The 12,679-nt window shown below is 44.8% G+C and overlaps 1 protein-coding gene across 1 annotated transcript in view; it reads left to right on the forward strand.

The window, feature by feature from the left end:
• The window catches only part of ptgir (prostaglandin I2 receptor), a gene marked incomplete at both ends in the record, with an annotated part of 33,396 nt that extends 31,317 nt beyond the window's left edge, over positions 1-2,079 (forward strand). The window contains one exon of the mRNA XM_080844629.1: positions 1,780-2,079. Within this exon, the coding sequence (XP_080700755.1) occupies positions 1,780-2,079 (300 nt within the window). The remainder of the gene's footprint in view (positions 1-1,779) is intronic.
• Between the last annotated feature and the right edge of the window lie 10,600 nt (positions 2,080-12,679).

Here is a 12,679-nt window from a genome sequence, read left to right on the forward strand (position 1 = left end):
TGGTGAGGTCCTTCTCTCTAGGCTATGGGATGGCTGGTGAGGTCCTTCTCTCTAGGCTATGGGATGGCTGGTGACGTCCTTCTCTCTAGGCTATGGGATGGGTGGTGAGGTCTGTCTCTCTAGGCTATGGGATGGGTGGTGAGGTCCTTCTCTCTAGGCCTTTATGTATGGGATGGGTGGTGAGGTCTGTCTCTCTGGGCCTTTATATATGGGATGGCTGGTGAGGTCCTTCTCTCTAGGACTTTATATATGGGATGGCTGGTGAGGTCCTTCTCTCTAGGACTTTATGTATGGGATGGCTGGTGAGGTCCTTCTCTCTAGGCTATGGGATGGGTGGTGAGGTCCGTCTCTCTGGGCCAGAACATCGCACAGGAGACGTTATGGTGCTGGTGTTCTCAATAAGAGCCAGGGCATTAGTGTCATCCTCTCACACTGCCTGCCTGCTTAATGTGTATATGTCTGTGTGTGTGTGTGTGTGTGTGTGTGTGTGTGTGTGTGTGTGTGTGTGTGTGTGTGTGTCTGTGTCTGTGTGTGTGTGGGTGGGTGTTTGTCTGTGTCTGTGTGTGGGTGTGGGTGTGTGTAAGCATGTCACATCCTGGCCTTCTCTTATTCATCATCCTCCAGATCTCATAGCAACCCAGAAACATCTCCTGCCGGCTGCTCCACCACCACACCCGGCAAGTGTATGCATGTGTGTGTGTGTGTGTGTGTGTGTGTGTCTGTGTGTCTGTGCGTGTGTTTCCTTAATTACGAGAGTGACGTGCGCTTCCTCGCTTCCGAGAGTGGCTGTTTCAAACGTCTCTGCTGGGAGATCATCAGGCGCTGGGGAATGGCCTCTGGTCGGAGAGCAGTTTGTGTTTGATGACAGACCGGAGATGTGTGGACTCGGGGATGCGTTGGTGAATGTTTCCTCGGCTGCGTTAATGCAGAGCAGGCTTGCGGAACGAATAAGTGCCCAAAAGCCCTAAACGGTCGTGGCTGTTTGAAGGCGTGGCTGTTTGAAAGACCATGCGAGGAACACAAACACTCACTGAGCGCTTTTGTGGGGAGAAATTGTTTCAGTGCTGAGCAGTCATAGCGTTAGACACTCTGAGACTGTGGGCATGATGGATCTGGCTTTGGCAGTGTGCCCCCTCGAAGACTAAGCAGTGAAGGGCTCCATATGTGCCTGTCTGCCTCACTGTTCATCCCTCTGCAGACTTCGAAGGAACAAAGCCATTTAAACTCCCTCACTTTAAACCATGTGCAGTTCTGTGATTTATTGATTCATTACCATTATTTATTCAGGGAGATTTGACTGAGCACAGGGCTCTTTTGCAGCAATGCCCTGACTGAGGCTACAGACAATAAACTCAGAAATGAAGTATAAAAAAAACTTCTGAGTGCAAGCTCTATATCCATAAACATGTGTGTGTGTGTGTGTGTGTGTGTGTGTGTGTGTGTGTGTACTAATGTATACCGATCACTGATGTACTAATGGAGTATGGAAAAGGACAAATGGATGCAATGCACTCATCTGTAGAGCACAATCCTCCCTACACCCTAGACTCATCGTGTCCAAGTTGCACCTGTTTTAACACAAGTACTGTAAACCATGCATAAATCTCGAACCAAGTTCGGGCCCAGGGTGCACTTCTCACACATCTCTTGTTGCAAATGTTCTGTTTCCATTCTTCTGTCCGTGTCCGTCCCCCTGTATAACACACTTCTCTCTTTCTGTGTGTGTGTGTGTGTGTGTGTGTGTGTGTGTGTGTGTGTGTGGTTGTCTCCCCGTCTCAGATATGTGGCTACGTCAGCGCCATCCAGCCGACCGGCAACGACAACCTCAACCTCATCTCCTTCCGCTTCTCGGCGCTCAACCCCATCGTGGACCCGTGGATCTTCATCCTCTTCCGCAAGTCCGTCTTCCGACACCTGCGCCAGTTGCTGCGCTGCCGTTTCCCTGGCAACGCCGTCAAGACCACCGCCCACACCGCGCTTTCGCTCCCACTGGAGGTCAGCGAGGCCAGATCGCCCAGCACCCGACACCCTGCAGGCCACAGCCGACACCTGCCCGTCCCAGCAGTCTGCAGACCCTGAGGTCAAGGGTCGAGGTTCAAAGGTGACAGGTGACCCACAAGGACTGCTGCTGGCAGCCAATTTGGAACACCATTCAACCCAAACTGGCCAAGGAGGCCTGGGTAGGGACAGTATCACAGAACACGAATGTACTGACGCCACCTCTGGCGTCTCTAAGCTTTCAAAAAATGGAGCGGATTATGTGATTCCAGACTCGATGAAACTGGAGCGGATTTTGTGATTGTCGACTCGATGAAAAGGACTGTGTGTTGTGGCTAAAGGCCCAGACGGGGATGAAACTGTTGTGTGTTGCTTTTGGAGTAGAACTCAAACTCTTCAGCCTTCGGGAACGTATGCACTGATGAAATGCACTGGTGGACATTCAGCAGTTTCTGCAGTCTGGTCTGAAACTGACTGCTCCTTTTGTCCACAAACCACCAAATAGTTACGTCTTGGCAAACACAGGAATTGATCCAACCACACAGGGACACAAAAGACTGTGGAGTCACCCCACACAGCTAGGGTCTAAGGTCCAGTGCTTTCAAACGGCATCATCTAACTGGGCAGAGTGCCTCAGCCATCACTGAACTGACATGGCTTGGGCATACACTCAAGCTTTCAGTCACGAGCATGGCACTGTGTGTGTGTGTGTGTGTGAAACCACATGAGGAAGGCTGAAGGGGAAGTTGAAAGAAGAGTGTCATTTGCTGGTCAACCTGTGATAACTGTGTTGGCTGCTTCTGGCCAACTGTTCCAACACCAAATTTAAATGTTCTAGCCTTCTACTTTGCAGATCCAGAATTCAAACTGACCATGGTCATGATTTCATTATTGCCTCATCAAATGGAACTCTCAATTAGGGACATTCTAATCACACATTCCTGATCGCACTTTTGAAATCACCCACTTATCTACAAGCTAACAACACCAGACTGTCTGCACCATATTTATATGTAGACCAAACTAATTTAATGTTTTTATGGGTGTATCAGAAACCATTTCATAGTTCAGTCCATTTCATGTGACACACAAAGACAGCTTAAAGTCATTTTGAGGCAATGTTATGTTCAAACTACGTTTGAAATGAGCACTTCAAGAGTGAATCCACTGAAAAAAAATACCCAAACAAAAACACTGCATGTAAGTGTATGTGTACCACTAGATGTGAGGATGGTGTTTGTGTCGTTGGGATTTCCTGCACTGCGAAAGCATGAAGTTTAATATTGCACGGCATACTGCGATGAGCTGGATGAGACTCAGTTGCCATATTTTATTCTGCCTCTTTTGTGTGTAAACATTGACAAATGAGTAACGTGAAAAACAATGTGTGGAGTTGTCTGTTAGAAGCTTTTCATTTCAATGTTCAAATCGATGTTTACTTTGTTGTTGTATTGATGTGGCTTCCATGTTATATGACTCTTGTCATTGTGGGATGTATGTATAGGGCTTTAAGATAACAAATGCGTCCTCCTTCTGACGCCTCATCTGCACTAAATGATGGTTTTCTTAAACTTAAAGTGGGAGGAGCCCACTGGGATGACTGACAGCTGTCACTCACCGCACTTCTACATTCTAAGAGATTTCCACCTGCCTTACCCTGCCAATATGCCAGGCATCCCGGGACTACAGCCAGCTACCAAGCAAAACATGTATATTATCATTGTGTGTATATAACGATGTACCACCAGAGCTCTAAATCAAGCAAACCAGTGAACCACCCAGACACTGGATGCGTGTCAACCCCCCGGATTAGCCACCATTCCAACGGCATCCGCTCCACAAGTGCCAGTCATTCCACAAAACCACAGCTTGACATGACTGGGAGACGTGCATGCATCTTCTTGGGAGATTACCATCAGCCAATTAATGTCTAAAGGCCATTCCAAAGTTGAGCAATCAGAGGAGGTTATCACTCCCCTTATTTGGGTGTGTTTGTGCTGCAGACCCTTCTGCTGTTTGGGAGCCCTTGCGAATCAGAACAATGGCACGTGCAGGAGAACCAAGCCGCAATATTCCACTCTGTTACCACGGCTGCCTGGAAAATTCCAATTCCAAATTCCAATCTGCCAAAGCAACAGATGTGAAGGCAAATTAAGCCAGTCCCTCACAATCACACACTGACTGCACAGAGGGGACCCTCTCCATGAAGCTCCATATCTGTCTGTTCTTTGAAAGTGACTGATTACTATGGCGTATAAGCACTTCAGATAAACTGCAATCTTGACATGCTACATTTAACAGTATGCAACAGTAGGCGTGAGTAAGCACTCCTCTAGCCGTGTGCCCTTCAAATGTTACACGTGGTGTGCGTGGGCCTGTGTATGTGCTTGTCTGTGTTGGTGTATCTGTGGTGAGAACTTGTGCCCTGCACTGACGTTCGGTTAGGACTCTGCATGATGTTTCTTGTGGTGCCCATTGCTGGTGTTTGCTGAGGCTGAACATGGCCGAGTTTGTGAACGGCACTGGGGCTTAGCGCAGCCCTCACAGCACCATTAAGGGGCGATCTCTGGCAGGTAGAGCAGCTACTTTAGCATTGCTATAGCGTCTGCCCAAATAAACAGATCATAAAAAGGGATTAGGGGCTGATCCAACCGCAGTTAGGTGTATCCGTTTTGGGTAAACTGATGGCATTTGGCAGTACAGCGTGTTTTCCGCATTGAATGCACTGTACACAGACACCGGCGCCTGTTTTAATGGTGACACTGTTGGGAGCCATGAGATAAATGATACATGCCTGTGTCCGTGTTTAAAATAAATAAATAGCTGTGTTCAAAAGGAGAAGCAGAGACTAATGTGTCCATGCCTGTGTCTATGTTTAAAATAAATAAATAGCTGTGTTCAAAAGGAGAAGCAAAGACTAATGTGTCCATGCCTGTGCAGATGTTTTAATAAATAAATAGTGTTCAAAAGCAGAAGCGAAGACTACTGTGTCCTATCCAAACACACAATCTGGAGTCAGCTGAACTGTTACATTACACACACAGGTCACATGATGCAATGGCTAGACGAGACATGTTCCCTATAGTTTAGGAAGAACAGAGCATGTGCTGCAAATGTGTATTCTTCTGCAAGAGGGAGGGAGGGATGGGGAGAGAGAGAGAGAGAGAGAGAGAGACAGTGAGACAATCAAACCAGTGCTCTGGGTCTGACATGTGAAAACCCTCATCCACATTCATACTCACATATGTATTCTGATTCAAAATCTTTCTATGGATCTATCAAACTTATTATTATTCTCTGAACCACAGTCAGTGACAAATTATTTCCAGACCAAGGTGGGACAGAGAAAGCATCTTTTTCTTTTTTTTTCTCTTTCTTTCCTTCCTTTCCAGCTCTCCAGATGTTTCTCTTGCACGATGATGTGTTGAGTTATTATGCAGTTGATTATAGGCTGGTGTTACATAACAGCTTTGTCACACTCTGAGCATGACTGGTGCCACCATTATACAGCACTGAATGCCTCCTCAATGCTCCTTCAAAGATACATTTTTAAATAATACACAAACTAAATACATACACCATCAAAACAGAACACTTGTTTTTAAAGGCAGTGTAGTGAGGGACGCTCCGTGGTCATGTTACAAAAGCTTTGTCTATGTGTTTACAATTGGACGTCAACAGGAACCCGAGGTTTTGTGGTCATTCTGCTGTCCCTGTTGTGCAGGCGGAGACTGTGGTCAAGCACAGCATCTTGAGAGTAGATACAATCTGAGGAATCGAGAAGTTGCGTTGTTTTTCAGAGCTCACAATAACCCTTGTTAATGTTGTCGGTGATTATCAGTGGCAATGGACCAACATCTAGATCGAGTGAACTACATAGCCTACACATAGAAAGGAAAACAGCATGAGGTGACGTGCCCGATGTCCATTTCACAATCATGGCATCGAGCCTATCTATCTGATTTGTTCCGGTTATGCTAAGACCCTGGAACATGAATTCTGAGCTCGGTAACTCTCAATCTCTGTGGCTCAGTTGTGCCAAAATTACTAATAAAAAAAAAATCGAGATTGAGATCGACATTTTTCATCTCCTTCTTAAATAACTAATCCAATTTTCGTGGAAGATAATGGTGCAATTGATTGATTGTCACAGTTCAACAGTGAGCCAGGAATCATGACTCCATGTCTGAAGATGACGTTCCCAGAAGAGAGGCACTCATGAGTGCGAGTGTCCCTATCTGACAGAGAAAAATGCAAGTCAGGGCCAGATAAAGACGACTTTCTGTAAACAGACTCTTGAGGGGAGATATGTAGATTTGTTTGATCAAGCTCATTTACGTTCTGTGACATCTTGTGTGTTGCTATTGCAGCATGAGCCATTATACTACAATGCACATCAAGCTCACTAACAGGCATGTCATGTTTCTGTCAAGACCACCAGTTAGGCCTATTTTATCGATGGGAATGGAATGAACAGTTATTTTATTGATGGAATTAACAGCTATTTTATCGCATGGAATTATGAGTTATTTTATTGAATGGAATTGTTTTTATTGTGTCAGAATGGAGTACATCTGTAGAGTTGTAACAGAGTAGTCTACAGTACAGTTTACCCCAAATTGCCCTCTGCTTGACCGTACAGGTAAAAAAAAGCCTGTCATTTTTTCTGGCAGATATTTATAAACCCATAAGTCAGCTCTCCACTACATTCTCCTTTGCTGGAGTAACATGTATTTCTCTTCTCTCCCTGGGATTACGTTTGTTTTAAATGCATTGCGTGAAATTAAATGATCATTTGAAATATGCATAGACATGCCCAAAAAGGTCTAAGGTCATGGTGTATTTCTAAGTGTCCTTTTGTGGGTTTAAAGCCTAATATAATAGCATCTGTTCATTTGATCACATGTGGAACAAAATTACAGTATCGAAATTCACCTATCTTCATGACCACCACTGTATCACAACAGACGTGTGGGAGGTCAGCCCTGTGATTGGTCAGGGGTTTCATCATGGAGATAATGCTGAGAAGGTTTTATTTAACGCTTGTAGTTGTCAAAGGTCAACTTCCATCTCACGCACTTGCACTCTTACAGGGCACTTTGAGGTACTAATGCTGTGATGTAGTTGAGCATTGACCAACAGGATGACCAAGTCTAGAAGCAGTTTCCCACCTTGACCAGGCGTGGAGCTCTCTGTGAATGAAAGTTCCCTACAAAAACACCCTACATTGGCCATCATTGGCCATATGCATCGTTTCCTTGCGTCAAATAACCCTGACTGGGCCTTTTTTAAAGGCCGGGGATCGCTTCTCGTCTTTTTGCCAAGCACATTACCCGCCCCCTAATCACCCATTGATTTGATTAGAGTGGTGCAACGCTGCTGGAGCAGAGGCTCTCTCACACACACACACACACACACACACACACACACACACACACACACACACACACACACACACACACACACACACACGTCTGATTAGAGACGTGCAACGCCGCTGGAGCCAACATTCAGATGTGCTGAACAGAGTCGGTGCTTCTAAAATGAGCCAACGCTCCACGCCATATTTCCCCACCAGGCCAGAGGAGGTCAACATGTTTACAGGAAGTGAGCTTATTGCCATTGTTGACAGGCTGAGTCATGCTTTCAACTCTCAGCTAAAACCATTTGTTTCTCCCAAGACGCTGATCGAGGAACAAAACCGCTGATGTGTCAGTTTTTTACGAGTCTCAAAGTTACATGTTTTCCTCATCGCAAAGCCCCCGCTTACAGACTTGACTCAAGTTTCACCGCTGGATCAAGTCCTTTTCTCCTGAGAGGTCGTACATCACTCTGTTAGCACCCCTCTGTTGCCTGTGACCTTTGAACTAGCTTAGAGAGCATTAAATGTCACAGAGCCACTAACCCTTCCTCGACACACTGATTATTAGATGAATAATGGTCACATGGATGCTTTAAATGCTCGCCACAGTCTTCAGAAATTGGATCAGAAGCATCAGTTCAGGAGCTCACTGCTGCTCCATACATGAATGAATACCATATGGCAATATCTAGTTTCTTTAGTTTATCATCTCATTCTTTTCTGGTCTGGGGGGAGTGGGGAGTCCAGGAGTCTGCTGGTTTGAGTCAGAAATTTGAGCCTGGTACTAAATGGCCAGTTAGGGTTAGGGTTAATCAAGGTGTGAGCAATCACGAGGTGTTTACATTTACATTTAGATTTACATTTAGTCATTTAGCAGACGCTTTTGTCCAAAGGTGTGGGGAAGACAACTCGCCACGTCTATGCCACCTGCATGACGTCATCCAAGACGCATTCTGTTATTCTGTCGTCAATGCCATAAAAAAGGACTGTACTGTATGTAGTTCAGTGGTTCTTAACCTTTTAGGAGGTACTGAACCCTGCAAGCTTCATCAGTGCATTCACCGAATCCTTCGTAATTTGAAAAATAAAATATGATTTCTTCAAACGTAGGTATGTATAAAAACGGCCCGACATTGCTAGTGTGAACCGGGCTATACTGTGCGTGTCTTGACCCCTGCCGAACCCCTGGGGTTCGATCGAACCCAGGTTAAGAACCACTGGTATAGTTCATGCAGAGTGTGTGGAAGGGGAGCAAGCCTGCTTCAGATAAGAGAGGGGGGCATTTTTCTCCTTCATTAGAGCGAGGGATTGATAACACTAGATGGTAATTACAGTGGCACACGGACAACAAACATATTTTCCGGCACAAAGCATGAACAAGCGGGGGTGGGCTGTTTCACGCACTCGTTTGGCTCCGTCTAGCAATCTATATTTCCATTGCGTCTGCTGCTCACTGTGCGAGGAATGGCCACCGGCGTTCGCTCGTGATTTACACGCGCTTCACACAAGCAGCTCATCCTGAACTGCCCCCAACTCAGGGGGACATTAAGGAGCACAGAGAGGAGAGAAGGCGGTGACACGCATGCCTGTGACGGTGTGAGCTCAGGACAAGATAAAAAAAGTCAGATAAAGGACAATACTTGAATAAAGGACGGATACTTTATCAGAACAGATCAAATCAGGAGGAAAGGATAGCTTTCATCTACAAATGCACCACCTTATGTCATCATGTGTGACCCATCAAACATACTTACATGCACTGGTAGCCTACAAGCACAAACTTTAGTCAGATAAAAAAATGAAACATATATCTAAGGTCTTTCGCTATTAAGGTTTCTCATTGGTATAGAAAAAAAAAACTGCTTTGTCACCCGGGGCCATGTTGTAGCTTGTTATGCTACATGCTACATGCCACACACACAACTACTAACCATTAACTTCCTGGCTTCCTGTCCCTGTGCTGAACTCGCAAGCTTGACCTCTGAACCCTCTGAGCCCCTTGTCTTTTCCTGCGCACGGACTTAAGTGGTAAACCCCATCTCGGCGTCAATCTAATTTTTTTTTAAACTTGCTTTTCTTCATCTTCATTTTGTTAACTTGTCTTTGTTGTGAAAGCTGTTGTTGGCAATGGGCAGTGTTTACATTTCTGTTGGTTGTTTATCCGCCATTGATGTAATAAATGGAAAGTCCTGACGCCACTCACTGAAGAAATTGAGCTTGACGAGTGCGTGTGTGTGTGTGTGTGTGTGTGTGTGGGGGGGGGGGGGGGGGCAATTCTTGGCAATTTAAAGTAGAAAAAATCACACGGTCAAGCTTGTATTATTACTATTTAATTTCGACCAGTTATTCACAGACACGTTTCGGCCTAACGATGACGATGACGATGGCTTAGGCTGAAACGCGTCTGTGAATAAACTGGTCTAAATTAAATAGTAATGAGACAAGCTGGAGTGCGTTTTTTTTGTACTTTAAGTTAACAATCTTTCACTCGCACCAAAAATCGCCTTTATTTTGGAAGTAGAGCGCCCCTATCCTTACAAAGAACGGATTCTTGGCAATGGCATTAGGAGCAGTGGGTGGAGCCAGAGGAGCATGATGTTGTAGTCTTCACAGATGATGTATCGTGGTGTACTAGTGGCAGGACATAATGACCCGTGTTGGCAAATATGACAAAAAAAAAGATTTAAATGGGAGTTACCTACGGCACCTTAACCAGAGCCCTCCACAGTTGTGAGTGTGACTACAACAGAGTGGGTTTGGTTTGGTTTGTTCCACACACTCATTTGGCCGGCGACTGTCTCCTAGGAAGTGTATTCACACAGAAATTAACCAATTCATCTGGAACAAGTTTTTTTGAATGCAATGCTGGCATGACTACAAGGCGCATCGTAACATAATGATTTCGGATTATGTAATTAATTTATGCTAAACATGTTAAAGTTGATTTTCTTCTCTGGATAATTTGAAGGGGGGGGAGCGGGGTGGTGTCCCAGTGTTCCATGTTAACCAGACGCCCCTGGCAATGTGGTTTGCAAACAGTATTCATCAAAACCATCGCACATCATAACATAAAACAATGCATGGACAAAGGACAGACATGCCCATAACATGCAGTAGATGTCATCATATTAAAGGTGCAATGAGGCCATTAACCCTTTAACTAAATTGTTCAATTAGTGTGTGCATTGTTGTGCAACCTCAAGTAGACCTACAGTCTTTGCTTGTGTCCAGGTGTTCTCCTACCACCGTAGACCGCCCAGGCACCTGCGTGCCAACAGACAACACACCCAGTGAAGCGTGACAGAAAAGGGCATTGAATCCCAACATACAGGGGGGGATAGGACTGAACAGGAATAGGAACAGTCATTCTGGAGCACAGTCAAATCTCTCAGGAGGGGTAGGGGACTTTTAAAAAGTCTGTTTACAAATCAACATATTAGTTCCCCCTAGAACTCTGTTTACAGATCAACATATTAGTTCGCCCTAAAACTCTGTTTACAGATCAACTTATTAGTTCCCCCTAAAACTGTTTACAGATCAACATATTAGTTTGCCATAAAACTCTGTTTACAGATCAACATAGTAGTTCCCCCTAGAACTCTGTTTACAGATCAACATATTAGTTCCCCCTAAAACTGTTTACAGATCAACATATTAGCTCCCCCTAGAACTCTGTTTACAGATCAACATATTAGTTCCCCCTAGAACTCTGTTTACAGATCAACATATTAGTTCCCCCTAAAACTGTTTACAGATCAACATATTAGCTCCCCCTAGAACTCTGTTTACAGATCAACATATTAGCTCCCCCTAAAACTGTTTACAGATCAACATATTAGCTCCCCCTAGAACTCTGTTTACAGATCAACATATTAGTTCCCCCTAAAACTGTTTACAGATCAACATATTAGTTCCCCCTAGAACTCTGTTTACAGATCAACATATTAGTTCCCCCTAAAACTGTTTACAGATCAACATATTAGTTCCCCCTAGAACTCTGTTTACAGATCAACATATTAGTTCCCCCTAAAACTGTTTACAGATCAACATATTAGTTCCCCCTAGAACTCTGTTTACAGATCAACATATTCATTCCCTCTAGAGCTCTGGGTTCCCCCAGTAACGTCTGACATGCCACGCCTGGCCACAGACAATGGCAAACAGCTGTTCTAAAAACAGGCCACATAAGAAAACAGGATCACACAACACAGGAGATAACGACATGCCTATAATTCACTTGAATGGGGCTTCCCAAAGTTCTGCGGTCAGTTATTAACCGATAGCAGACCGTTGCTATGCAGTAATGAAGTTATATTTTCGTGTTGGCAAGTAGCCGTATAATAAGCGGGATAATGTATAGAACGCATCATTGTCATTGGGTTCAGAGGTCAAGCTTGCGAGCCAGGAAGTTAAGTAAGGGATAATGTATAGAACGCAGGTCATTGTCGGGGAAATAAGCCCCTTCAGGGTGAAGCAACACCCGTGCTGTTCGCCTGTCGGGGCTTATTTTCCCGACAATGACCTGCGTTCTATACATTATCCCTTACTTAACTTCCTGGCTTCCTGTCCCTGTGATGAACTCGCAAGCTTGACCTCTGAACCCTCTGAGCCCCTTGTCTTTGGCTGCGCACAGACTTCTGTGGTAAACCCCATCTCGGCCTCAATCTAATTTTCTTTTTTAAACTTGCTTTTCTTCATCTTCATTTTGTTAACTTGTCTTTGTTGTGAAAGCTGTTGTTGGCAATGGGCAGTGTTTACATTTCTGTTGGTTGTTTATCTGCCATTGATGTAATTATTGTAAAGTCCTGACGCCACTCACTGAAGATATTGAGCTTGACGAGTGAGTGTGTGTGTGTGTGTGCGTGCGTGTGTGTGTGTGTGGGGGGGGGGGGGGCTCTGATTGGATGTGGTGGATTCTTGGCAATTTAAAGTAGAAAAAAATCGTCTGATTACTATTTAATTTCGACCAGTTATTCACAGACACGTTTCGGCCTAAGCCATCGTCATCGTCACACTGACGATGGCTTAGGCTGAAACTTGTCTGTGAAAAAACTGGTCGAAATTAAATAATAATGAGACAAGCTGGAGAGTGCGATTTTTTCTACTTTAAGTTAACAATCTTTCACTCTCACCCAGAATCGCCTTTATTTTGGAAGTAGAGCGCCCCTATCCTTACAAAAAACGGATTCTTGGCAATGGCATTAGGAGCAGTTGGTGGAGCCAGAGGAGCATGATGTTGTCTTCACAGACGATGTCTCGTGGTGTACTAGTGGCAGGGCAAAATGACCCGTTGGCAAATATGACAAAAAAAAGATTTAA

This window comes from Sprattus sprattus (genome assembly GCF_963457725.1).
Source record: "Sprattus sprattus genome assembly, chromosome: 9".
Lineage (NCBI taxonomy): Eukaryota > Metazoa > Chordata > Actinopteri > Clupeiformes > Clupeidae > Sprattus > Sprattus sprattus.